This window comes from Acinonyx jubatus, chromosome X, assembly GCF_027475565.1.
Source record: "Acinonyx jubatus isolate Ajub_Pintada_27869175 chromosome X, VMU_Ajub_asm_v1.0, whole genome shotgun sequence".
Classification (NCBI taxonomy): Eukaryota; Metazoa; Chordata; class Mammalia; order Carnivora; family Felidae; genus Acinonyx; species Acinonyx jubatus.
In genome coordinates this window covers 122,513,198-122,540,190 of record NC_069389.1, presented here as the reverse complement: position 1 = coordinate 122,540,190, position 26,993 = coordinate 122,513,198, and the positions used below count along the sequence as shown (strand labels likewise).

The 26,993-nt window shown below is 54.3% G+C and overlaps 1 protein-coding gene across 3 annotated transcripts; it reads left to right on the top strand.

Moving 5' to 3' along the window:
- HAUS7 (HAUS augmin like complex subunit 7) lies at window positions 1-26,926 on the top strand. 3 transcript variants are annotated; one of them, XM_027053236.2, is made up of 10 exons: window positions 1-157; window positions 1,041-1,156; window positions 5,625-5,692; window positions 8,443-8,504; window positions 17,155-17,246; window positions 17,782-17,940; window positions 18,054-18,150; window positions 18,697-18,909; window positions 19,953-20,067; window positions 25,655-26,926. In XM_027053236.2, the coding sequence occupies exons 1-10, from the start codon at window positions 59-61 to the stop codon at window positions 25,720-25,722; spliced, it is 1,089 nt and encodes a 362-aa protein (XP_026909037.1). In that variant the 5' UTR covers window positions 1-58; the 3' UTR covers window positions 25,723-26,926. The 3 variants fall into 3 exon arrangements, with proteins under 3 accessions (XP_026909037.1, XP_026909036.1, XP_053057831.1); XM_027053235.2 differs by having other exon boundaries at window positions 17,779-17,940; XM_053201856.1 differs by lacking the exon at window positions 1-157 and adding an exon at window positions 362-554 and having other exon boundaries at window positions 17,779-17,940.
- Window positions 26,927-26,993: the final 67 nt, after the last annotated feature.

The window sequence follows — 26,993 nt, the reverse complement described above, 5'->3', positions numbered from 1 at the left end:
CAGCTGGGTCAGCCGGTGAGCCTGGGGCGGGGGCGGGGCGCGATTCAGAGCGCGAAACATGGCTGGACTGGGTGCTGGCGGGGACGGCGGCGGCTACCGGGACGAGGGTGACGACGGCGTGCTCAAGGCGGCCGTGGAGGTGTTCGCGAAGCTAAAGGTGCCGCGGGCCCAGGGAGCCACCCGGACAGCGGCGGCCGGACGGCGGGGAGGGCAGGGCCTACAGCGGAAGTCGGCGGCGCGACGCGCCCGCCCTTGTGTTAGCTCTCGGCTGCGGCCTGTGTCCCGCTGCAGGGGCGGCGGGGCGGGGGAGGCACCTGTCTCTGCTTCTTGGGCCTCCACGCTTGCAGTCTGCGTGGTCCGTGCCTGGTAGTTCGGGCTGGCGCCACGCGGGTGCTGCCCCTTAACTTGTGTTGCAGGGATTCTGCGGGACCTGGCTGGGCGCATGAAGCAAGCGCAGACGCGGGGAGGACACGGGCCCTGGCCTTCAGGAGCTCGCGGGGTCTAGGGGGAGACGGACGGGCGGGGTCCGTGTCACCCTGTCGAGTGGGAGTCAGGTGCCCGTGGGGAGGAGACCCGCTCCACCAGGTCCGACCGCCGGCCGGGGTCCCGCACGCCCTGCTTCTGCTCCGCCCCACCCCTCGCCGGTCCCCCTCCCCGTCCCCTGCAGAACAGCGCAATGGGCGCTCTCACTCGACTTTTCCTTGGGTCCCCTAGCCGGGAGCCGGGATCAGAATCTCGCAATCTCGTCAAAGCCCCTAGTTGCTACTAGGTTACACTGCGCGGAGGGGGCGTACTTGAGGAGGCGGGGTGGCAGGCCACTGCAGGTGGGCTGAGAACGAGGGGAATTGAACTCTGGGCAAGACGGAAGGACAGTGGGAGGGGCAGCGCTGCTGGTCGCGTGCCGGCCGCGGGGGTGGGGAGCGCGTGTGCTCACCAGCCTGGTGTGAGGGAAGGTGCATGGAGAGCATGAGCGCAGAAGTGCATCTCTGCCCTTCGGTCAGACTTTCTAAAGCTTCCTGGTTTTCCCTTTCCTTGCTTAGGACCTCAACTGCCCGGTCCTGGAGGGTCTTTATATTACAGAACCCAAGACCATTCAGGAACTGCTGTGTAGTCCCTCGAAGTACCGCTTGGAAATCCTGGAGTGGATGTGTATTCGGTAACATCTTTGTTTCTTCCTCCCAGTCCCTGGGGTACCCCCCCCCCCCCCCCGGGCCACTCAGCCCACCTGGGGAAGGGGGAGGGGTTGATATTTTTACAAGCAGTGGTACTCCCAGAGGGCTTCATACCTTTACCCCCGGACATCAGGAGAACAGCTGTTTGGGAAAGAAGTGCCAGCCACGAAAGCCGGGCTCAAATTTGCCTTGGAGGTGCTGCCCCCACCCCCACACCAGGGCTCTAGTGGGCCATTTGCTGCCCTGCTGAAGTGCTGCGTGGTGCTTCTGAGTGTTCTTCTCGCTCTACTAATTGCAGACTTGACAGGGCCCCCATCCCTTCATTCTCAGTCTGGAGTTGTGAACTGTCTTACGTCTTGCCACTGAGGAGTGACAACCAGGGCCGAGACCCTCTTTCCCAGTCCTTCAGGTCAAGGTGTGCCCTGCTGTGTGTGCCTGGCACTCTGCAGGGGGAGCAAAGCCTGCCCAGATGGCAAGGGCAAAGATCCAGAAAGTCTTAAGGGAAGTCTGTTCCTTAGGAGCAGCAGCCCCTGAGCTGAGCGTCTGTCTTAAGGCTGCAGTGCGGAAGGCTTGACCAAGCCTCATGGAGAACAGCCTCCTGTACTGTTGGGCGTGACCCCGGGGCCCTCTCTGGAGTGGGCACGGTTGGTACGGGAGTCTCTCAGGAGGCCAGGCGTGGGCCTGTTCCTCTTCAGCCTTGCCTGTCTGCCCTTGCAGCTAAGGAAGATGCCCGGGCAGGCGCCCGGTACTGGAGCAGCAAGGATCCAGCCTGCACCCAGCTGGTGTACTTGCCAGGCCACGGGACGGCAGCAGGCCTTGCCCTGGGCTGGGTGTCCAATGAATGGCTGGGAGGAAGAGGAGGCATTTGCATGTTAGGGCCTCTGCATTTCCAGCAGCCTGTCCTGTCTTCCAGGCCTCAGAGCACTCTCATAACCTTTTCTCTCCCTCCTGGAAACACCCTTCAGGTCTCTGCATGTTACACATTCTCTTACATGGCCTTCAAAGACCCAGCTCACATGGCCCGACTCCTTTTAAAGTAGCTCCCAAGGGCTCCTGGGTTGCTTAGTCACTTGAGCATCCAACTCTTGATTTCAGCTTAGTTCATGATCCCAGGGTTGTGGGATCAAGCCCGGCTCCATGCTGAGCTTAGAGCGTGCATAAGATTCTCCCTCTCCCTCTGCCCCTCTCCCTGGCTCACATGCTCTCTCTCTCTCTCCCTCTCCCTCTCCCTCTCCCTCTCCCTCTCCTCTCCCTCTCCCTTTCTCTCTCTTTCTAAAATAAAAAAAAAATAAACTCTCCCCAGCTCCCAGGGCAAAACATATCCATCTTTCCCCTGGATACCCACAACCTTTTGAGCATGTCGCTACCAGAGCCCTCAGCCCATGAATTCTGTCTTGGCCTGCTGTCCTGTCTGGCTCTGCAAAGTACTGGGAGCTGCTGGAGAGCAGGTAGCAGGTAGGACTCCTGCATCAGCCCCAGGCCGCACGTGTGGTCCAGGCTGTGGGCTGACAAGCAGGTGCATGGACACATGCGCACCCATGTGTCCTTCTGGGTGCCTCAGGCTCGGACGGGTGTCCTCAAGGAACGGGGACTCCAGTGCTGCAAAGGGCTCAGGCATGAGCCCCAGACTTGGGCATATCTCTGTGTTCTGAATGTTATGGGTGCTGGCAAGGAGGAGGTGGCATTTGATCTGGGAGGGGACAGATAATGGCGGGTGCTCGTTTCAACAGGGGTGAGGGACTGAGGTGTGGGAGGGAGAGCTGGGCAGCAGTGTCCTGAAGAGCAGCTTTGGGGAAGCTCATGCAGAGCCTTGCAAGCTGCGTAAAGGCCTTTGTACCTCACGCTCTAGGCAGGGCCAGCGTGGAGCGACCTTCTGAAGTTGGAAGCTTTGGCAAGGTGACTCGGGGGTTCTGTGGTGGATGGGTTTGGAGGGGAGAGGCTGGAGGCAGGGAGACCAAGATGGAGACTGTTGCAACAGCCCCAGGATGGCAGGAGGCTGGCTTGGAATGACACATGGCTCATGTGACAGTCACTGCCAGCCCTGGAAGGACCAGTGCATGGTCCAGGAATCCAGGAGGAGAGGCAATAGTGGGGATGGGGTCTCGAGCGTTCTCCCAGAACGAGGGAGGCCACAGCCACGTCTTGGAGAGGCTCTCGTGGACAGAGCCCAGATCTGCCTGGCCCAATCTGATGCTGGGGACTGGGTCACCTGCTGCCCAGAGAGGGATGCATGGGAGTGTATGGGTACATTCCTGAAGTGTTTTTAGTACTTTTATAAATACAAGAAGCTGAATCCTGTGAAGGAATAGGCAGGGAACGGATAATTGCTTCTTATGATCGCAACCTGGCAAAAGTGCCCTGGGCCTTTCAAGGGCCCGAAAAGAGGGTTGGATAGAGTTCAGTTTCTCCCATATTTCATGTAGGCTTTCTTTGCATGTGGCTTCTGCGTTTCAGCTCTTGCTTACGGCCGCTCTGTTCACCCCGCTCCGGGTGGAACCTGGGAGCTGTAGCTAGTGTCGGCCGTGGGGCTCAGCGTGCTGGCTCTGGCCGGCCCGTGTGCCGAGCTGGCCCGCAGCGTGGGGCGGAGCAGGGCCACGGGGTCCCCTGCGTTGCTGAATTCAGGGCGCCTGGCTTTCCTTGGCTCCTAAAGAGCTGTGCTTGCTTTTCAAGGCCTTGAGTGCTGTTCCTTCTTGCCCTGCTCCCTGCTGCTTCAGGAAAATCAACTTTAATGAAAGCCCTTTCCAAGTGAGGTCGCTTAGTCTTTTGTGGATTTGTTCTTTAGTGTGTTGAAGTGGTTTGCTGTGGTCCAGCCTGATGGATTGCTGAGTGCTCTCTGCTCCTTGGCGCCTTATGAGTGGGAGCGTCGCCCAGCAACCGGGCCCAGGGCCCAGCCTCCCAGCGTTTCACACGGCGGGGGGCTCCTTCTCCCACTCCTTTTGCCCCACCCCTTTTTGGCAGAAAAGTTGGCTGCCTCAGTGAGTCTCGAAGACAGGCGATATAGCTGAGGCTCCCCCTCTGCAGTACTTCTGCGGCGTGGAGCCCGGGCCCTCGGGTGCAGGGTGGCCCCACCAGCTCCCAGGGTCCCAGTATTGTCAGGGCAGGTGTGGCCTGGGATGCAGGCATTCATTCGGAGGTGTGGCCCCAAGGATGGAGAAGTGAGCCCGCAAAGTCAGCAGGTCCCTAGGGCTGGCAGGCCACTACACCATGATGGCAGAGTGGAGTCCCGGTCCCCACTGTCCTGTGGAAAGAGCCTCTTCATCTTTCTGTAGGGGGGGCCTGCCCTGGCAGCCAGCTCCTGAGGCTCCCTGGCAGGCAGGTGTTAGTCTCAGCAGCTGGAGCGATGTCCCCACGGCCTTGGTGTTGTGCTAGGCCTGGTGCTAGGGGCTGGGGGTGCAGTGTTCAGATCGTCCCGTGATTGTGGAGGAGACCCAGTCTGGGGGGGCCTGAGCCGTGTGTTGCTTATGACGCCTGCCTTTGGATGTGGTCTCTGGAAATGGTTTTGCCCATCAGCTCGGTGTCTTAAGGCAAGATGCTTATGAGTGGCCACCGTCCCATGTATCTATCTGGTATCATCAGGGCTGGGGCTCTGCTGGACCTAGGGGACAGCTGGGATTGCTGTCTCCCAACCCAGGGGCTGGGGCTGTGATCCCAGAACCTATCACACTAGGAGCCTCCAAATGGTTTAAAGGTGTGAACTGGAGTGGCCTAATGTCCTGCTGATTTAAGATTTTCAAAAAAGAGAAAACGTCCTTCCGTTGAAAGAGCTAAGCATGGGCATTTACTAATGGCACATTATTCCATGGCAAGAGGCCCTGATTATTCATTTGTTAATACACACTGGCTGCCTTTTCTGTGCTGGCTGCCATGGCATTAGAGCCCAGATGTATAAAATGAAAAGTTGGCTCCTGGCTTCAGTGGGCCTGCGGTCTGGGAGGTGGGAGATCAGTGGAAGGTCAGTGCCCGGGTCCTGCTGTGATGGAGGGATGCCAGGATGTCTGTGGGCCTGGCCCTCCCCCAGCTTCCCAGGGGACACCCAGGCAGGGCTTCAAGGATGCCTGGGTAGGAAGGGCCTTGGTGGATAGCCTTCAAATGAACCTGCAGCATGGTTGAAAGAAAAGCCGGCCCCTTGGTTCCTTCAGAGCTTCAAGCTCTGAGGAAATCAGGATTTTCCTCTTGGGTGGTCATTTTGTTTATCATGAGAATTTAAATTTCAGTGTTCAAATCCACATTTCTGAGGTTCACTTGCAGAAATATCTTGTGGTTTTTTTCTCCCCCTGGTAACTTATGGAGTTGACATTCACGTCACATAAAAGCGTCCATATCAAAGTGAACATTTCATTGGTGTTTAGCTCACGCACAAGTAATTCACTTTTTTAGAGCACGTGCGGGGAGAGGTCACGAGGAGCCTCTGCGGCCCGCTCCGGACTGACCAGTTTTGCTCTTTGCCTGCAGGGTCTGCCCCTCCTGGCAGGACAAGTTCAGCTCACTAAAGGGGGCCCCAGTCGAGGTGAAGATCCAAGGTGAGTCTGCGTTACAGGACTTTGGAGTTGGGGGGTGGATTCTGAGCTTGTGCGTGGCCTCCTTAGCAAGACGGAGTGAATTTCCCATTGGATTGGTGTTTATTTCTGGCCAGCACACACCCTGGAGATCTTGCCAGAGCCTTCTAGAATCAGGGCACACTCACACCCTGTGCGTAGGCCAGTGGGAGAGTTCCTCTCACAAGGGCATGCGAATGAGACCAAGAATGTGTCACCCTGCCAGCCCACCCGCCAGGGCACCGGAGGCGGGGACTGGTTCTTGCCGATGCCACTGGTGGTTCCGTCCCCATCTTTCTGCCGTGTGCACGCTTGATAGCTCTCCATAGGGCTTGTCTTGTAACTGCTTCTTTTCGATCTTTTGTTGGCAGAAACGGTTCTTAATCTGGTGATGAACGTTAGGCAAAAGGGGATAGGGGACAGTCCTCACAATGGTGTCTCCGAAGGTCAGATTTTCATGGGCCTGTGTTTGGCCCATCTACTCCAGGGCGGGTGACCTGGACCGTGGAGCCCCAGTGCAGGCCCCGGCTGTCACTGCCAGATTAGTTATCCAGGGACAGTTGTCCCCGAGGCTGAAATGGCCCAGAAGAACAGGGTGTCGTGTCTTGGAGCGTGAAGGACCGGCCTGGGCTGCACAGCGGTGCTGCCCTTTCCCCGGTGTGTTATGGCCAGCACTTTCCTACTGATGGGACCACGTCAAGGCCAGGTGAGCCTGGCCATCAGCCTGCATCTGAATTCTTTCAGACCCACCCACCCACAGGTAATAACCGTGCCCTTAGTCCAGCCAAAGCCTCGACCTCGCCATCCCCAGCCTAGTTTCCTCTTCTGTAGAGCTGGGGTGACAGCCTCAGCCTCGCCCACCCGGGGAAGCGTGCCAAGTGTCAGAGCAGGTGGTAGGACACGGGTGCTTGTCAAAGGGTATAATCCTCCAAAGAGGATTCGGACAATTCATGAATTCATTTGACCGGTATTTGTGGAGTGTCTCCCACGCACCTGGCATCGTTTTAGGTGCTGCTCACACGGCCCTTACGTGCCAGCTGGGAGAAACAGGTGATAGATGGAGGCAGCAAAGTTCTGTGTTGCATGGTGAGAAGTGCCATAAAGCAAGCCAGGTGAGGGCAGAGTGGTGCATGGGCGGTGAAGGGTGCTCCTGTGGATATAAGATGGTTGGGGAAAGCCTCCCTCTCTCTCTCTTCGTTTTAAAATATTTATTTACTTATTTTGAGAGAGAGAAAGAGTGAGTATGGGCGGGGGAGGGGCAGAGAAAGAGAGGGAGAGAATGCCAAGCAGGCTGTACACTGTCAGCACAGAGATGGGACTCCATCTCACAAACCGTGAGATCGTGACCCGAGCCAAAATCTAGAGTTGGATGCTTAACCGACCGAGCCACCCAGGTGCCCAAGGCCTCCCTTTTAAACACAGACTTGCAGGAAGGGAGGAAGTGAGCCTGGCAGATCTCAGGAAGAATGGTGTTCAGGGTAACACGACAGCAAGTGCAAAGGGCCTGAGGTAGGCTTGCGTGTGCCTTGCAGCTGTGAAGAGCAGCAAGGAGGCCGGGGTGGCCGCTGCAGAGTGAAGAGCAAGGGAAGAGTGGTGGGGCAAGGGCAGAGAGAGAGGCCACAGGGCCGGATCAGGCTAGGTCTGTGGGCCATGGAAGGACAGTTTTTATTGTCAGGAAAGCTGTGGCCTGACTTAAGCTTACAGCTGTGGTGTCGCAGGGGCCTTACGGCCACTGAGCTGAGAACGGGAGGCCCGGGCGGAGGCCGGGAGAGCCCTGGAGGGCTGTTGCGGTGATTCAGGCAAGACATGGGGACGGGGTGGTAGTGGAGGTAGAGCGTTGGCCAGATCCCGGGCTTATCGTGAAGGGGGGGTTGGCCGGACTCACCGAGACTTGGACGTGGCCTAAGCAGGAGAGGAGCTGTGGAGGACACGAGGGTTTGGGGTTAAGGGTTGTGGGTAGAGCAGGCATGCTTGGGGTATGACTGGTATTTGTACTCTGTTTCCAGGATTACTAGCGCTTTCACAAAAACGCTCTGCTCGTTTCTTGCACCAAACCTTCCAAAGCAGATGCCAGAGTTAGGCCTGTTGGATCACTGAGCCATGTCGGCGTAGGAGATGGGCTTTGCCCATGAAGGAGTAAGGGCACTGCCACAGAGCTTCTTCGGGGGTTCAGAGCTGGCATTGGCCCCAGGCTTTCTAGCTCCAAGTCTGGGCCTTTCTCTCTGTACCAGATGGTTGCTCAGAAAATGCCCAGGGCACCCTGTAAGGTGTGGCTGGGCACCAGGCAGTGACTCAGTTTCCCAATCTGTACCATGGAGCTGAGGTCTGCCTCCTAGAGCTGCTGGCAAGGTGAAAGGAGACAATGATGACAAAGGCCTGTAGGAAGGCTCCCTGACCTCTGTCAGCTCCTCAGGAGGCTGGCCGCTTCTCCTAGAAGCCAGACAGTGTTCCTTATATGGAAGAACGTCAGATGTGACGCCCTATTTTCAGCCCAGGAAACTGATGCGGGTCACACAGCCAGAGGCATTCCTAGGTATCCTGTCCCCGCCTCCTTGTCCACCTAGGCCTTCTGGGCCCAGCCTGGCCTCTTGGACACCGGCCCACCCATGCTGGAGCGGGAGCACTGTCCCCAGAGTGGCGCTTGGCACTCTGCGTGTCGGTGTGCCCCTGAGCGCACGGTGTCCTCTCCCGCCTGGGTGGGCCTCTGCGGTAATAGGATCCTTGTGTTCTGACAGAGATGGTGAGACTAGGCCAGGAGCTGATGCTGTGTGGGCTGGATGACCAGGAGCTCCTAAAGGTAAGAGAGGGTCCTCTCCGTCCCCACAGGCTGGGGACCTCGGTGAGGCTGGGTTAGGGGTAGGAGGGGTATCTTTCCTCTGGCCTCAGGAAGCCAGCATCCCAGCCACTGTTCCTCAGCCCCCTGGGACAGGAATCAGTAGGATTCCCTTGCACAGACCCCAGCCACCCCTAGGGCTAAGCGGAAAGGACACTGAGGAGGCCCAAGGCAGATCTCTGGTTATGGTGACTGAAGGGACAGAGCACATCCTGTCCTCGGTCAGTGACTTCATATGCACTGGCACTGTGGTGGGTACTTTATATGCCAGTAGCTGTCACACTCACCCTTGGCACTAGGTACTTATCTTAGCCCCATTTCACAGGGGAAGTGTCAGACAACTTGCTCTAGGTCACCCAGTGACAGAGCCTGGCCTCAAACCCAGGCCTCTGGTCTAAGCCCATGCACTTTCCCTGACTCGCTGGCCCCCTGCAACTTTCTGAACAGAGGTGACCCTGATCCACACCCGCATCAGTCAAAGGAACCCTGCCCCTACCCTTAGAATCTTGTCAAACTCTTGAAATAATTATTTTCACGTTTTGGCTATTAAATAATAACATGAATGTCAGTGTATATGTTTTTAACTGAAGACACGTTTTCAGTTCTCTTGGGGGTACATAGCTAGGAGTGGTAGTGACAGGTCAATGTAGTAAATGTAGTACATTTAACGGTTTGAAGAATGTTGTGCCAACCTGTTTTCCAAAGTGGCTGCACCATTCGACATGCCCACTAGCAGTGTGTGAGGGTTCCAGTTCCTCCACATACTCACCAAAATTTGTTCATCTTTTTCATTCCAGTCGTCCTGGTGTGTGGGTTTCGATTTGCATTTCCCTGCTGGCTAATGATGTTGAGTGTCTTCTCATGGGCTTGTTGGCCATTTGGATATCTTCTTTGGAGAAGTGTCTATGTTCAGTTCTCTTGCCCACTTTTTAGTTGGGTTGTCTTTCATTGTTGAGTTGTAAGAATTCTTTATATGTTCTGGATACAAGCCATGTCAGATATTAGATTTACAAATATTTTCTTCCATTCTGTGGATTGTCTGTTCGCTTTCCGGAATTATACTTTAGAGCACAAAACTTTCTAGTTTTGATGAAGTCCGATTTATGTATGTTCTTCTTTTGTTGCTTGTTCTTTTGGCGTTATAGCTAACAATGCATTGCCAAATCCAAAGTCACGAAGATAGATACCTATCTTTTCTTCTAAGAGTCTTTAAAAAATTTTTAAAGAGAGAGAATGAGAATGAGTGGGGGAGAGGGGCAGAGGGAGAGGGAGAATCTTAAGCAGTGTGGAGCCTGACGCGGGGCTTGATCCCATGACCCTGGGATCATGACCTGAGCCAAAATCAAGGGTCGGATGCTCAACCGACTGAGCCACCCAGGTGCCCCTCTTCTAAGAGTTTTATCGTTTTTAGTTCTTACATTTAGGTCTTTGATCCATCTTGAGTTAGTTATGTATGGTGTAAAGTGTGTCTCCAACTTCATTCTTTGGCATGTGGCTGTTTAGTTTTCCCAGCACCATGTATTGAAAAGACCATTCTTACCTCATTGAATTGTCTTAGCATCCTTGATGAAAATCAGTTAACTAGAAATGTGAAGATTTATTTCTTGATTCTCCATTCTGTTCCATTGATCTATGTCTGACTTTATGCCACACTGTCTTCATCAGTGTAGCTTTGTAGTGAGTTGTAACATGTGAATTTTTCAGTTTTGCTCTTTTTAAAGTTTGCTTTGGCTTTTATTAGTGATTCCACTGAATTTTCACATGAATTTTACAATAAGCTTGTCAATTTCTGCAAAAAAGCCAAGTGGAATTTTGATGGAGTTTGTGTCGAATCTGTGGATTGTTTTGGGAAGTATTGCCATCAACTAATATTAAGTCTTTCTATCCATGAACATGGACTGTCTTTCCATTTATTTAGGTTTTCTTTAATTAAAAAAAATGTTTTATTATTTATTTTTGAGAGAGAGAGACAGAGTGCTCAGTAGGGGTAGGGGCAGAGAGAGGGAGACACAGAATCCAAAACAGGCTCCAGGCTCTGAGCTGGCAGCACAGAGCCTGACGTGGGGCTCGAACTCACAAGCTGTGAGGTCATGACCTGAGCCAAAGTCAGATGCTTAACTGACTGAGCCACCCAGGCATCCCTATTTAGGTTTTCTTTAATTTCTTTAAAAGCTGTTTTGTAGCTTCCAGTATACACATCTAAATTTGTTCCTAAGTATTTTATTCTTTATGATGCTATTATAAATGGAGTTGTTTTCTTAATTTCATTTTTTTGTATTGCTCATTGCTAGGGTGTGGAAATACAATTGCTTTTTGCACATTGCTCTTGTATCCTGCCACGTTGCTAAACTTATTTGTTCTAATGGTTTTTTAGTGGATTCGCTTAGGATTTTTTATATAAAAGACTGTGTCATCTGCAAATAGAGATAGTTTTATTTTTGCCTTTTCAATTTGTGTGTTTTTGATTTCGGTTTCTTACCTAATTACTCTGGCTAGCACTTCCCGTACAATGTTGAATAGAAGTGGCAAGAGTGGGCATCCTTGCCTAGTTTCTGATTTAGGAGGAGAGCATTTGATCTTCACCTTTGACTATGATGTTAACTGTGAATTTTTTATAGATGCCCTTTTTCAGGTTGAGGATACTCCCCTCTATTCCTAGTTGTTGAGTGCTTTTGTCATGAAAGGGTGTTGAATTTTTGTAAATGCTTTCTTTGCATCTACTGAGTTGATTATCTGGTTTTGTCCTTTATTCTTCCTTTATTTGCGATGTTCCAAGTCTCCTTCTGGTGTCCTCTCACCTCTGTCTGAAGGATGGCCTTTAGCAATTCTTTTTTTTTTTTAATTTTTTAATGTTTATTTTTGAGAGAGAGAGAGAGAGAGAGCGAGAGCGAGCATGCAAGAGTGAGAGAGAGTAGGGGAGGAGCATAGAGAGAGGGAGACATAGAATCCAAAGCAGGCTTCAGGCTCTGAGCTGTCAACACAAGAGCCCAATGCGGGGCTCGAACTCATGAGCCATGAGATCATGACCTGAGCCAAAGTGGGGCACTTAACCGACTGAGCCACCCAGGTACCCCTACCAATTCTTTTAGAAGTGGTCTGCTGGGTCCAAATTCTTTTAGTGTTCCCCTTTATTCCTGGTGTGTACTGGGTACTGGGCTGGCAGTTCTTTCTCTCCACAGGTTCCAGTGAGAAATCTGCAGTCATTTGGGTAATTTTTCTCCTGTGGGTCATACATTGTTTTTCTGTTGCTACTTTAAAACTTTTTTTTCTTTCTCTTTGTTATCAGTCTTCAGTAATTTGATTATGTGTTTGTGCGAATATTTCCCTGGCTTTCCTGTTTGGATTCGTTCAGCTTCTCAAATCTATAAGTTTGTGTCTTTTCCTAAATTTGACAAGTTTTCGGCCGTTACTCCTTCAAATATTTTATCAGTGCACACATTTGTCTCCTTTCCGTTTGGGCCTCCTATGACACACATATTAGACCTTTTATTATTGTACCACAAGTCCATGATGCTCTTAAATGTTTTTCCCTTCTCTGTTGCTCGCATCGGATAGTTTCTGTTAATCTGTTTCCAAGTTCACTGACTTTTGCCTCTGTACCCTCAATTCTGCTATTGTGTTCATCACTGAGTTTTTTATTTCAGTTATTCTTATTTTCCAGCTCTAAAAAAAGATACTTTTTTTTTTAAATTGTTTCTTAGGGTGTCTGGGTGGCTCAGTTGGTTAAGGTCTGAATTCGGCTCAGGTCATGATCTCACAGTTTAGGAGTTCAAGCCCTCCACTGGGCTGTGTGCTGATGGTGTGGAGCTTGGGATTCTCTTGGGAATTCTCTTAGGATTCTCCCCCCTCCCCCTGCCTCTCTGCCCCTTCCGTGCTCATGCTGTCTCTATCTCTATCTCAAAATAAATTAAAAAATATTTTTAAAAAAGTTGGTTCTTTGCTGATGTTTTCTATTTTAACTTTCGTTTTAAGAGAACTCATGATTACTTACTTGGCATTTTTATAATGACTGCTTTAAATTTGTCAGGTAATTCCAACATCAGTGCCATCTTGTGATTGGCGTCTGTTCATTGTCTTTTCTCACGCACGTTGACTTTGACTCTGGGTCTTGTTGAGTTTTATGAAGAATGTTGATACTTGTGTTGTAGCAGGTACTTGACCTGGTCAGGCGTAAGCTGCACGTTCTGCCTCCTTCTCTGGCCTGTGCTTCCAGGGTCGGCCCGCTTTCCACAGCCTTTGTGCTACTGTTCAGGCCCTCCCTGCATGTGGACCGCCTGACTGTCAGCCTGGGATCTGGTGTCGGTCTCTCCCCTGTGATCATTTGTCGGTATGCTCCTGGAGATCAGATCTACCCCTGCACGGGTGGGAGTGAGCCCAGACATTCAAAACAGATTTATGGGATCCCTTTCTCTAGTTTGTCACTCCCTGTCCTCTCTTTGATACTGTCTGGTTCCTGGGGGAGAGGGCTCTCCTTTGCTGCCCTGCAGCCATAAAGCACCCACTTCTGTGACTGCACCACACTGAATGGAGAGGAAGATTCCCTGCTCCCAGAGTATTGGCTTCTGCAGTTTTCTCTTAGTAACCACCTTTGTTGCTGCAGCCACCAGTGCCATGATATTGCCTGGGGTCTGGGGTCACAGAGCAGAAGGAGAGAAAAGAGCCTGGAGATTTCCCCTACTCTCTCTGAGTGTTAGGGGTTTCCTTTTCCTTTTCTGGAGTTCTCTGTCTGTACTGTTATGTTCCCTTCTGGGTTTGAGCTGGGCTGAGTGCAGGTCTAGAGAGACCAGAGGAGAGAACATGCTAGATCATCACCAGCCTCGATGGTCACCTAGGATTCTGGCATGCGTCCTTGACATGCCTGCTGATACTTGCCCTTCTGAGACTATAGACACCTGCCACATACATTCTGTCCTGCTCTGAGAGGTGAGTATTTAGTGGGAGAGGAAGCTGGTCCTTTCATCTTACCTGGAACTGGAACCCCTCCCTTCCTTTTTATCTTTAAAGATTTTTTCATTGTGGTAAAATGCACATAGCATAACATTTACCATTTTAACCATTAAAAAAATTTCCCAGCAAGCTCTGAAGGGTTCTATTCTGTTTTAAAAAAATATTTTTTATTGTGGTAAAATACACATAATGTAAAATTTACCGTCTGAACTACTTTTAAGTGTGCAATCAGCGTTAAGTACGTTCGCATTGTCGTGCAACCAGAGCATGCTCTATCTAGTTCCAGAACATTTTTATCACCCTAAAAGGGGATCCCGTGACCATTAGGCCATCACTCCCTGTTACCCACAGGCCCTGGTACCCGCTACTCTCCTGTCTTTATCTCATATAAATGAGTCATATGGTATGTGGCCTTTTGTAATGACTTCTTCACTTAACACGATATTTTCAAGGGCCATTCATGCTGGAACATGGATCAGTTCTTCATTCCTTTTTATGGAATAAAAAATAAAAACAAAATAATTCATGTTGGCATTGTTGAGAGCTGGGAGTTGGTGGGGGGCATGGGAGAAAGGAGATATGGAGATATGGGTATAAGATAATTAGGTTTGGTCAAACCCTGTAGGAATTTGAATTGGGAATATCAGCATAAGCTCTTAATGTATTTTAACTTAAAACCTGAGTGTGTGTTTTGGTGTGTGTGTGTGTGTGTGTTTCCTTGCTTTATCCTCTTAAAAGGACAAGAACAATGACAGTCCAGTTGTAACAAAGGCCTGGGGCAGGAAATGTACCAGTTGAGTCAGGAACACTTTGTTACACAAGAGAACAAGGCAGGCATCCAAGGATTTACAGTTACATCTGAAGGACTCAGCAGGCAGCTATCAATAGAAGCCCTCATTGGCCAGAGAGGGAACATCGTGAGATGATGAACGCATCGGAAGGATGATGACCGCAGTAGACTGAGGCCTGTCAACATTATTTCAAACCCATGGGTTCATAACAGTTTTAAAAAGTCATTTTGGTACCAAAAGCACAAACCAAGAGAAAAAGATAGATCAATTAGACTTCATTAAAATGAGCTACTCTGGTGCTTCAGAGGACATCAGGAAATTGAAGGTAATTGAAGAGAATCTTTGTCAATCATATATCTGATAAGGGTCTGGTATTCAGAATCCATAAAGAGTTCTTACAACTCAGTAATAATAAGACAGGGAAGCCAACAGAAAACTGGGCAGAGGAGCTGAATACATTTTTCCCAAAACCTCGATGAGATCCCACTTCATGTGCCGTGGGAGGGCTAGGATTTAAAAAAACAAACAAAAAGGAAAGTAACAAGCATCGGTGAGGATGAGGATGGGTTGGAGCCCTCATCCATTGCTGCTGGGAGTGGCAGACGGTTCAGTCACCGTGGCAGACAGTCCTGCTGGTTCCTCTAAACCGTGCCTCACGGCCAGTGCTTCCACTGCCAGCTGCGGACCCCACAGGACTGGCCACGCAGAAACTTGTACATGAACAGGAAGTATTACTTAATAGACAGAGAGTAGGAAAAAGCCCTGAAATTTCCATTAATCAGTGCGTGGATAAACAAGTAATAATAAAGAATAAACTACTACGTGGACGAACCTTGAAAACATTATGCTGAGTGAAGCAAGCCAGTCACAAAAGACTACGTATGTAAGATTCCATTTATAGGAAGTGTCTAGAAGAGGCAAATGCATAGAAGCCAAAGGATATCAGTGGGTGCTAGGGGCTAGGGCTGGCGGGGGTGGGGGGGATGGGGTATGGGGAGTGACTGCTCATGGGGACTGGATTGCTTTTGGGGAGCGATGGTCATGTCCCGTGCTTACCTAGTGGTAAGGGCTGTGCAGCTCTGTGACTGTCATAGCAAGCCCTGAACTATGTACTTAAGAAGGGTGAATTCATGGTGTGTGCGTTACATCTCAAATACAAATCACCAGCACAGCTCAATGGAATGGAACACCTCTAGGAGAGGAGTGCCCCAGGCTGCCGGAGCGTGACCAGGGAGCGGGCAGGACACATAGGCTGGGACCGCCCAGTGGGCTCAGCACTACAGTCCTGGTCCTGACCCGGGCTGGCAGAGCCCAGAGCAGGGATGCCAATCTCTTCCCGGGCATTCGGGGGGCTACCAGAGTCAGGGCTGTGCCGAGGAGGGCACGGCAGGCAGGGTGGCCCAGCCCTGGCCACTGGTCAAGGCTTTGTGAGGTCCTGAGTGATAGTTGCTGTCATGTTTCTGTCTGGGCTGTCTCCTGTCTAGACAGTGTCCCAACCTCTGCCTCTGCTTTCATGCTGCCCTCAGGTATGTTACTCGGGCTCAGTGTCACTTGGCCAGATTGGGAGAATGGGTCAACAGGAGGTACTGACCAGGCCCAATCGCCCAGTTTTAGACTGAGAAGCTTCCAGAGCCACTGATCCTGTTGACGTGGCTACACAGCCGGGAGCCAGGCTTGTAGGGAAGTGCCAGGCAGCTGTAGGCACGAGGCCTGGCACCCATGGAGAGGGAGCTGGGCTGTAAACGTAGCAGAGCACGTTCCTGTCCCCAAATCTACTCCCCAAGCCGGGGCTGCCTGGCTTGAAATGCCGCCAGGAACCGCACAGCCCTTCTACCACAGCCTGTGCCTTCCATGCCCACTTTAAGTGCAGATGCTTCTTGGAGGGCTTTATAGTGATGCCAGCTGAGCAAATCGTTTTGTGGCATCCCTCAGAATAGTGGGTCTGTGAGGGCAGCGGCAGGGAAGATCTAAAACGGAGAGGCAGGCCCCGGCTTTCTTTCTGATACCGCTGCTCACACCAGGCTGTCTGGAGCAGACCGGGCCTCTCAGCTTGTAAGTGTTTGGGTCCTGTGAGTCTCCTCTCCTTCTTGAAGCCTTCAGCTCCTGGCCAGGTGAGTCCCTGCTGGGAATCCCAGCTGCCTTCAGGCTGGGGGGCTCTGTCAGCCGTGAAGTCTGGCCACTTGTTCTTCCTGTGAGGAGAAGGGTCATCACAGGCCATTCCTGGCTGCAGAGGTCAGTCTGCAGGGAGAATAAGCCTCCGCCCGGGGGCGCTCCTGAGGAACAGAGCGGCTTCAGTCCCTGCGGGCCGTGTTCTGCCTTCGGCAGGCCCTGCTGTGCTCCACACGGCCACCCAAGAAGCTGTGCTGTGGGCTGTGTGATGGGCACGTGCTCGTGTATCTTCCTTTCTTTTTTCAAAGGTGTACTTGTTTATGAGAGTGAGAGAGAAAGAGAGCAGGGGAGGGACAGAGAGAGGGGGAGACAGAGAGTCCCAAGCAGGCTCCTCACTCTCAGCATAGAGCCTGACGCGGGGCTTGATGCCACGAACCGCAAGACCACGACCTGAACCAAAATCAAGAGTCCTGTGCTTAACCGCGTGAGCCCCCAGCCCCTGCCCCGGGGCCCTGCTCCCGTATATCTCTGCTGCACTTCCCAGAGCCTGGTCCCGGGCATCATCGCCACCCGAGGCTGGGAGCACTCAATGACAGCAGCCCCTGAGGCCGTGGGCCCCAAGCCGCTCCAAAATGCTGCCGGGTCGGGCACAGGGAGTTGCTGGTGCAGGCCACTCCTTCCCACTGGCCCCAGCAGGGCAAGGTGTGGGGCAGGGGACCCCCCCAGCACGTCTGGCCTAGTGAGTGGGTGCGCCCTTCCCTGCCCAGGGCCGGGCCTGCGCCCAGAAGCAGTTGCGCTTCATGAACCAGCTGCTGGATGGGGTCCAGAGCCTGACTGCCGGATGCTGCAGCCGCTCCAGGTAAAGGCTCAGGGCGGGCTCTCCACAGAATGGCCGGTAGGCACCTTGGAGCTCCATCTGGAGGTGGTAGGGCTGGGGGGCCCACTGGGCACCCAGGCCCACCACCACGTACGTCTCCAGCCGAGGTCTTACTCGCCACTCTGGTGGTGGCAGCTGCACACGGCGCGCGGCAAGGTGTGAGCCCGGGAAGGACGTCCCCGTGGGACAGTGCTAACAGCACAGTGCTCACGGTGCCGGGCTGTTGGTGTGAAGGTGCTCTGCAGGCCTCGGAGAAGACAGGCTGGCCTGCGGAGGAACATGGGTGCCCGCGCTGTCCCTGCAGGCAGGCGGGCTCTCACAGGAATGGGGCTTGGTCATGGCCACCAAAGCAGGGCAGGGACTGGCGGAGACATCGTCTCCTGGCCTCTCTGCCTGGTCTCGTTTTGCCCCTGGGGTCTCCCCTGGGGGACTGAGGGCTTCCTCGGTGGGGGGCCTCAGCAGATCTGGAGGCTGTGCTGTGGCCAGTGACAGCGTGGCCTTGGGGATGCCCCAGCAGTGTGAAGGAGCACTTAGAGGACACCAGAGAGAAGAACGAGGTGCTTCTGGGGGAGCTCTTCTCCAGCCCCCACCTGCAGACGCTCCTGAGCCCCGAGTGTGAGCCATGGTCCCTGGACATTCAGCCCTTCCTTAGGCAGCAGAGCGGTGCCTGGCAGAGGTACGTGTCCCACTTGGCTCCCGTTACCCGGGACACACCCTTCCCCGTGTGGCAGGTGCTCCGATGACTGTGATGGCACACAGCTGGGCACGTCCTCTTTCCTCTCCCTGCAGGGCCAGCCCCTGCGTTGAGGTGGAGGACGTGAACGTGGTGGAGCTGGGCAGGCAGCTGCAGGAGAGCGCCGCCAAACTGCAGGCGCTCAGGGTGGAGGTGAGGGATGCCGGCTCCCGGGGGCCGCGGGGCTTGGGGCTGAGGGCCCGACTGCAAGGGCCCCGCTTTGTGTCCAGGGCAAGGAGCGTTACTTCCCCCGCCTCAGGGGCCCCACCTTTACAGCGAATGTGTTGTGAGGGTTAAGTGAGGTGGCTCCATGGCTTCTAGAATGTTGTGGGTGCTCAGCCCATGTGAAGGGGAGAGGCAGGCAGACTCTGGGCAGATGTGGAGAGGCTTTCGGAAGAATGGAAGATATTGGCCTCACGGAGGCTGTGCACCGGGTCCTGAGGTCTGGCATTTCACGGGCTCTCTTGCACATGGCCTTCCTACCAGTCCTTGGCCTGTCCTCTTCTTCCTGGGGAGGAGACTGAGGCCCACACAGGCAGCAGCGGCTGCGCTGAGGCTGGAAGCTGGGCGGCTTTGCACAAAACCAAGTTGTTGTCTGCCTCCGGTCTTGTGTATCTGAGCGGGAGGAGACTTGGTGCCCCAGGGGCAGGCAGGGCCTCGAGGACCCCTCTACCTCTGGCTTTGCTGTGCTTTGAGCAGCACAAGCAAGGGGGCGCTGTGAGCGGGGCCGACACCAGCACCCTGGACCAGAAGCTGCGCCTGGTCATCTCTGACTTCCACCAGCTCGTTGTGGCTTTCCTCCAAGTCTACAACGACGAGCTGGGTGAGTGCTGCCGGCGCCCGGGCCCCTACCTCCACCCGTGTGGCCCCATCGTCCAGGCTGTGTACCAGACCCTGACTTCGTGCAACCAAGTAAGAATCACCCTTTCCTGCCCCGCTCCCCCCCTCCCTTCCGGCTGCCTCCGCAGCCCCCAGCCGCACACACGAGGGCAAGGGCCTGGGCTGGGCTTGGCATGGCTGGGCTCTGGCCCTCAGACTGGGGCTTGGACAGGTTGGGGAGGGCGCTTCTCCTGGTGCCGTGGAAGGGGGAGGGCCGACGTGGATGTTCCCTGAGAATCCTACCGCATTTCAGGGGGCTGTTAGGTGAGCCGAGACCCTGGGGCCAGAAGAGGTTTGTGTACTGCCTGTGCTGGGTCCTAGTGGACCATATGGGACCCTTAGCCCAGCCTCTAGCTTTTTTGTCCCTGTATTGGGGTCACTCTGTCTTCATGACATACCCAAATGTATCGTGGCCAGTTCGTTCTTGTGTATGACCAGGAACTATGCCAGCCAGCCAGCCAGACAGCCAGACGTTTGCCTGTCTGTGCTCTTGACCCAGCTCACACAGATGGGAAAAAGTGGTCTCACGCTGCTCAGCTGACTACATAAATATTTACCTCCTCATTTGTTGTTTCACATTTCAGATCCCTAGAGTCCAGCCTAAAACACTGGGTTGGTTGTGATTATGAGTGCAGTTGCCACACGTGGAACTCTGACATTGGCTCAGGGCTTCCATGGCATTTATCTTGGTTTTTCGCAATTTTAGCTTAAGTGCTGCCTAAGCGAGCACCATGTCAGTTTAACACAAAGACTCCTAGACTTTCCAAACCTCCGTCTGGCCTGTCCTCCACAGTTCTGCCGACAGGGTCCCATGGGGTACAGGCCTTTCCCACTGGAGAGGCCCTTCTGTTATCTTGGGACATGGGTTTTCCCATCCTGCCCTGGCTTTGCTGGGCCACTAGTGTGGGATGGGGCACGTAATAGCGCGGCATCCCCACTGGGCCCAGAAGAAAGGAGTGAGGACGGAGAACTCTGATTGGTGACTCTCCAGCTGCTCTTAGGGGAAGCAGGGGATGGCTTCTGCAGGTGGGCTCAGCAGCATTTGATGCCTCTGTGCCACTCCCCCTCCCTCACAGCTGCTGAGAGCGGTCACGCAGGTCACCGACACCTCGGCAGAAGCCGTGCAGATGGCGAAGCAGCAGCAGGACGAGCGCATCTGTTGGGGCGGCAGCAATTCTGTCACGAGTCTAGGTATGTGGTCGCCCGCCTCGTGTGTGGCCCTTTCTTGCTCGACCAGCATTTGGGGAGTAGCTGGGGACTGCCCCTTGCTTGCTGCTTCTTCGGATGCATAAGGTTTTCCCTCCTTTGAAAAAAAATGCTTTCTATGGATATCAAATAAAAAAAATTAATTGTGGGAAATTGGGATAACCCAGAGATGTGTGGAGGTATGGTAAAAACAGTTTGTTGGGGCACCTGGGTGGCTCACGCGGTTGTGTCCGGCTTCGGCTCAGGTCACGATCTCACGATTCGTGAGTTCAAGCCCCGTATTGGGCTCACTGCTGTCAGCCTGTCAGCGCAGAGCCTGCTTCAGATCCTCTATTCCCCTCTCTCTGCCCCTTCCCCGCTTGTGCTCCCCTCCCCCCCCAAAAAAAAACCAAAACAAACAAAAAACAAAAAAAACAGTTTATGACCTGATGACCCAGAGATGATTGATGTTAGTATTTTGGTCTGTTTATCTCTATTCTTTTTCCTCTCATCATTTTTTACTTTTTTTCTGTAAGTAATCACAGCACATATACAGTTCTACTTACTTACTTACTTACTTACTTACTTACTTACTTTATTTATTTATTTATTTATTTATTTATTTATTTATTTATTTTAGCGTTTATTCATTTTTGAGAGACAGAGAGACACAGAGGGTGAATGGGTGAGGGACACAGAGAGAAAGGGAGACACAGGATCTGAAGCAGGCCCCAGGCTCTGAGCTGTCAGCACAGAGCCTGACGCGGGGCTCAAACTCACGAACTGCAAGATCATAACCTGAACTGAACTTGGATGCTTACCCAACTCAGCCACCCAGGCGCCCCACATATAAACTTTTATATTATGTTCTTTCCCTGAGACCATTTTATAAAGCATTTTCCTGGGATGCCTGGCTGGCTCAATGACTAGAGCACACAAGTCTTGATCTTGGGGCTGTGAGTTCAAGCCCCACAGTGGGCATAGACCTTACTTCAAAAAAAAAAAAAAAAAAAAAAAGCATCATTGGAGTGCCTGGGTGGCTCAGTCGGTTAAGTGTCCGACTTCGGCTCAGGTCATGATCTCACGGTTTGTGGGTTTGAGCCCCGCATCGGGCTCTGTGCTGACAGCTTGGAACCTGGAGCCTACTTCAGATTCTGTGTCTCCCTCTCTCTCTGCCCCTCCTCCACTCAAGCTGTGTCTCTCTCTCTCTCTCAAAAATAAATAAACATTAAAAGCAATTAAAAAACACATTAAAAATGTTATAAACATTTTCCCATGTTCTCGAAGTAACATTTTTTAAAGTTTATTATTTTGAGAGAGAGAGAGCACGCTCATGAGCCAGGGAGGGGCAGAGAGAGAGGGAGAGAGAGAATCCCAAGCAGGCTCTGCACTGTCAGCACAGAGCCTGATGTGGGGCTTCAACTCATAAACCATGAGATGATGATCTGAGCCAAAATCAAGAGCTGGACACTTAACTGACTGAGCCACCCAGGCACCCCTTGAAGTAATATAATATCTTTAATTGTGAAACGCTATTCTATCCATGTATTTGCTGTAATTTGCTTAACGTTTTATATTATTGAGCCTGTAGGTCATTTTCAGCTTTTTACTATTATATATAATATAATATAATATAATATAATATAATATAATATAATGTGGATGAGCCCCTGGCAGAGGGCGAGCGTCTGCAGCAGGGGCAGGGGCGGTCTAGTTCACGCGCGGTTCGTCCATCCTGCTCCCCAGTTTTCACAGTCTGCATCATGGGCACGGCTCACTTATGTGCTCCACGTCCCTCCCCCCGGCAGTCTGCTCGGGAGATGCAGTGTTCCCATGTTAGATCGTGTCCTTAGGATGCGGTTCTTGGCATCATGGCAGCGAGGCCCGTCTCCGTCGCTGAGGCCACACGGTACCTGTCTTCCTGCGTCCTCATCAGTGCTAGATCGGGCCCTTCTGGCATTTCTGTTATTGGATGGGCCAAAAGTGTGTCTGCATTTAGTTTCAATTAAAGTTTCGGCCGAGTACGTTTATTGTTTTATTATGGAAACGTGCATTCAGAAAAGGTCTTTTTTTTTTTTTTAAATACAAAACACAGTGTTTAGGGAGGAAACTGAACTCATAGGGATGGAAATACGAAATAGTCGCACCCCCCACCCCTGCCGGGCTCAGGTGCCGCCCTGTCCCAGGTCGTGTGTCTCCTCTTGTCTACGGCTAACTGCCATCCTGACTCTGATGATTACGTCTCCGTGAGACGCATCTACCACGTCGGTCTCCGTAATTGGTTCATTTTCATCGCCATGGAGCTGAGGGTGGCAAGCTCGGTCTGTAGAGAGTCAGATTGTACGGTTAGGCTGTGTGGGCCACAGTCTGTGTCCAGGCCTTCGTAGCCTGTGATGTGAGACCAGCTGCTGATCTCATGGAGACCCTTTTATAGCCCCTCTTCTCCTCTTGGTCTCAGGATCATCCTGGTCTTTGGCTTGGAACACTTTCGTTATCATCTGTCTTGGTGTGAACTGCTTTGGCTTTATCCCCTTTGGAGCTCTTTGAGCTTCTTGGACGTGTAGCTTCATTTTTCATCAACACTCAGCCAGATAGTTCACGATGTTTCCTTCTCCTTCACTTCCTGCTTGCTCCGAGCCTCGAGGTCAGCCCGAGGTGATTGCTCGGGTCCTTGTCGGGTCTCTCCTGGGTACGTGCACAGCCGTGGGCACACATGCGGCCCTGCCAGGACTGTCGGAAGTCCTCACTCCCCATCCTCTCCTCCCAGGCTCCAGCTCTTAACCCACTGCCTCAGGCGGTAGCGGTGGACGCATTCGCCTATAAATGTGTCCCCCCCCCCCCCCGGCACAGCCCCAAGGAGTGGCGCTAGGTCACAGATCTTCTGAGTCATCCCTTTGCACGGACTGTCCAGCCAGCCCTCTCCTCAGGCAGCCGGCATTGGCCTTGGCATGAATACTTGCCCCGTGTATACCGGGCACTCAAAGGTCTCTCTTCTTCCTGACTGACTCCCACAAAATCGTCCATTTGAAAAGCTGTCGTAACGTTCCTCCTGGTCACCACTGTCACTGTGACTTCCCCCCTGCACTGTGTTTAATTGCTGTTAATAAAATGCTTCTGAACCGTGCTGTCGTTAATAGAACAGCGGTCATTACCGCCCTTTGCCGTGTGCCGTCTCACCTGACTGCAGGACTGCTGGGTGCACAGGACTGCCTGCTCGCCCTGGAGAGCCTGGCGTCCTGTAGGTCTGGACAGTAGTGAGGGAAAGCTCTGCACCCGGGGCGCAGGGCCGGGGCTCGGCTCTCATCGCTGCAGCTCCTAGGTTTTGTTCAACCTGAGTCCTTAGGCTGCAAACGCACCCCAGAGAAGCGGTCAATGCCACCTCCGTGCCAGGGCCAGTCGGAACGGCCTTCCCGCCTTCCCTGTTCCCATCTGACAAACTGAGGGCCTCGGCCTCCGTGACCTCTTCAGGCTCCGCGGCGAGGGAAGGTCCGTGTGTCTGCACCACCTCCCTTCCCAGTATAAGAAACCCAAAGCGAGGGGCTGGAGTGCCTGCCGAGCCTGTGTCCTGAGCTGTGCCCTTGCGTGCGCGGAGCGGGCTTTGGTGACGTGGGGCGGGCAGCCCACCCCATCGTCATTCACTAGTCACCGTGTCGACTGGGTGGACCTGAAGCCCCCTTTGCCTCGGTGCCGAGGCAGCGGAGGGGAACTGACAGCATGGGCGTGGAGGGGTGGATGGTAGCAGTTGGTCGCATGCGGCGGATGGAGAAAGCCACGGCCCAAGGGAGAAGGGCCCTGCGGCCAGCGGCCCCGGGGAGGGGCAGTGGTGGGTGGGCCGGAAGGGGAGAGAGCCGGCAAAGCAGGCCAGTGAGGCAGGTCGGTGCTGCCAGTGAGGCCTTAGCCTGCTGTCACGTAAAGAAAATGATTGACGTGAACGGCAGCCCGGGCCCCCGGTGTGGCCGGCAGCGCAGGAGAAGCCCGCCTTTGTCTGGCCTGAGGGCCCACGGCAGGAAGGCCACTTCCGTTGCCTTGCGCCCCGCGGGGCTCCTGCTGGGGAGCACGAGTGTCTCCCCCAGAATGGAGCGGGGGCGGCCCCCTCTCCCCAGCCTGGACCAACGCCAGAGAAGAGAGAAGAGAGACCTGGACCAGCAGGGCTCGTGGGTCTTGGAGAGAAGAGAACTTTGCAGCAAACCCTAACCTAGAAAACTAGGAAACACCAACAAAGAGAAAAACAAGCACACACTCTTAGAAGTTAAAAGTGTTGAAACACATCACGGGAAAGAGCTCTGTGGGGGGTGGGGCAGCAGGAGCAGCAACAAATCTGTGAGAATAGAGAGAAAAGAGACAGGGAAACAGTGACAGCAAGCATAAGCAATCTCAGCGGCCCGTGGCCAGCAGGCCCTCCAGAGAAGGCAAGGAAGGAGAGTAGAGGGCGGGGACCGGTGAGCGCAGAGCTGACGGGGTGTCTCTGGATTCCAAGTGCACCGCGGACAGAACTGAAAATACGCACCCCTAGGTCCAGTGCCGGGGTCCAGGCTTGCGGACACAAAGCCGGCGGCCTCCAGAAGCTAATGCCTTGCACGTTTGGAGGGCGGGGGGCTTCTGGCCTAAACCCAGAGCCCAGACAGCTCTGAGCCACGCGAGCCCAGGACAAAGGGGAGGGGTGCGGACTGATGGAGCACCCGGGGTTGAGGCGGCCCACGGAGGGCGGAGTGGAGCTGGAGTGGGGCTCGAGGTGGGGATGGCCTGAGGATTCGGGAGAGGCAGGTTACACCCAGAGGGAGCTAGGAAAAGCCCATCGGTGGAGAAGTGTGATCAGGGCGGTAAACTGCACCCAGTGGGGGCTCTGGTGACAAGTGGGGAGGGCCGTGGGGGCCCGTGATGCCTGAGCCTCAGGGTCCCCCTCCAAACAGGCAGGACCAAATGTCAGTGAGAGGCCTTGCCAAGTGGGAGGGCAGAGGGCCAGCCAGGAGACGGAAGAAGGAGTAGGTGTCTATTTAAGTTAAGGCAGAGCCCAGAGTGGTGCCCTGAGCCCCCAGGGTGGGGGAGGGGTGTGAGTGAAAGTCCCTGTATGTCATGCCCAGGGGTCACTGTCTGAAATTGGTACCTCAGGAGGCAGTCGCGAATTATGGTGGCATCGCCTTTCCCTGAGAGCCGGGTAGCAGGTCGTGGCAGTCGCCTGCAGGCTGGAGGGCAGCTAAGGCGCGTGGCATTTGCCTTGCTTGTGTGCGTAGCTTGCTGTTCTGACCGAGATCGAACACACTGGCAGAATCAGAGAAAGCCCCAGCTCCTGGGCTCTGGAGCGACGGTGGGGATGGGCACGGACGCGGCCCAGTGAGTGGAACCTGACCTGGGGCTCGGCCTGGCACCCACAGGGGCAGCTCCTGGCCCGGCAGTGTCTGGGGGCACACTGGGAGCCGGGCGCCCGGGCTGCAAGCCCTTTGAGCGCCAGGCGCAGGTGAGCCCAGGGCCGGAGGAGAACCAGCGAACCACAGTGTGGGCCTGGCTGGGGGGGAGGGGGGTGCGGAGTGGCCTCTTCTGGGCCGGGAAGCACTAGGGCTCACTTTGCTGTTTGTATTTTGTTTTCTGTCTGCAGCCACCAAAATGGAAGAACTAACTGAGAAATACAAGGTCTTCAATGACAGTCTGAAAGACATGGAGTAGTCTGGGGACTGGAAGCTCTGCCCTGAGGAGCCAGGGCCGGGCCATAGGGGCAGGGGGCGGAGGGGGGGTGGGGCGCAGGGCCAGCCCTGAGGCGGGAGAGGCAGTTACAGCCGCACGCTCTGCGGGAGCAGCCCCATCAGCCCCATCAGCAGCTTGGGACAGAAGGAGGGAGAGGGCAGACTTGAGCTGGACAGAAAGGAAAGCTCGGGTTCCAAGAAGCCGCCTCCTGACTGCCTCCTCCCCTCTGCCGTCTGGCTGGGGCTGAGGGGGCCGTGGCTCCCCCACTGCTCAGTCTGCCCTTCTCCCCGTGGTGGTGTCCCAGATCCCGGGCTCTGGGCTTCCTGCTGTCCCAGGCGGCCTTGGCACTGCTTCTGCTCCTGCCCCTGCCTGGTGAAACCTGGGGACGCCAAGCCTCAGATGTCTCCGCCTCGCCGTGGGACCTGACCGCCCCACTGCCGTCTGCACTGTGACTGGCCTTGGGGTCCCACGTGAGGACTCCCTGCAGACCCCGGGCCCAGCCACCGACACCCGGCACCCAGCACATCTGGAATTGAGTGGGCGGGCATGTGTTTCCTCCTCCCTCCCCAGGGCTCCCTGCACCCGCCTGGGAAATTCTTGCCAGTGGCCTGACTGGTTGTCCGGGAAGCTGCTCTCTGGGCTTCCCAGGGTGACCCAGTATCTCCCTGAGCAGTGCGCCCGTCCCTCCCTCCGAGCATGGGAACAGGCACCACTGGCGGGGCCTCTGCCTCCCTCAGCCCGGCGGCGGGCCGGAAGGGGCTTGTGGAGGGGCCTCCCTCTAAACACTTGGCCCACCGCACAGGCCTGCCCTGGCTGTGAGCCTCCCCTGCTCCTGCGTCCGCTCCTCCTCGACTTCCCTGCGGCTGCTCCGGACGGGAAGGCTGCTGAGGGAGGGAGGGGGACAGGCGGGCCCAGGGTCACCATTGTCCAGCTGCGCCAGCAGCTTCACGGTCCAAGGAACCCACGAAGGCCTGTGGCAGGCAGGCCACAGCCAGCATCTTTGTTGCCTCCCCATGCCCCTGGTGGGAGGCTGGGCCTGTGGGCACCCACCAACCAAGGGCTGGCATAGCTTGCTCTGGAACGAGGTACTCGGGACGGTGCCACCCACTTTCTGGCCACGGAGGGCCTTCTTGCTTTCTACCTGTCTTGAATGTGCCTTTTGCCCTTGACTGAGCCAGGTGGGCCGGGAGGGCCCCAGAGCCTGGGCTGGGAGGGGCTGGGCTTCACTTCTCCTCCCATGGTCCTGGGGCTGG

Excerpts from the sequence above, each read along its gene's own strand:
- HAUS7 (XM_027053235.2), top strand. The coding sequence starts at position 59 with ATGGCTGGACTGGGTGCTGGCGGGGACGGCGGCGGCTACCGGGACGAG. Across the intron at positions 158-1,040 it reads AGGTGTTCGCGAAGCTAAAG|GACCTCAACTGCCCGGTCCT; the intron begins GTGCCGCGGGCC and ends TTCCTTGCTTAG. Across the intron at positions 18,910-19,952 it reads CCCTGACTTCGTGCAACCAA|CTGCTGAGAGCGGTCACGCA; the intron begins GTAAGAATCACC and ends CCTCCCTCACAG.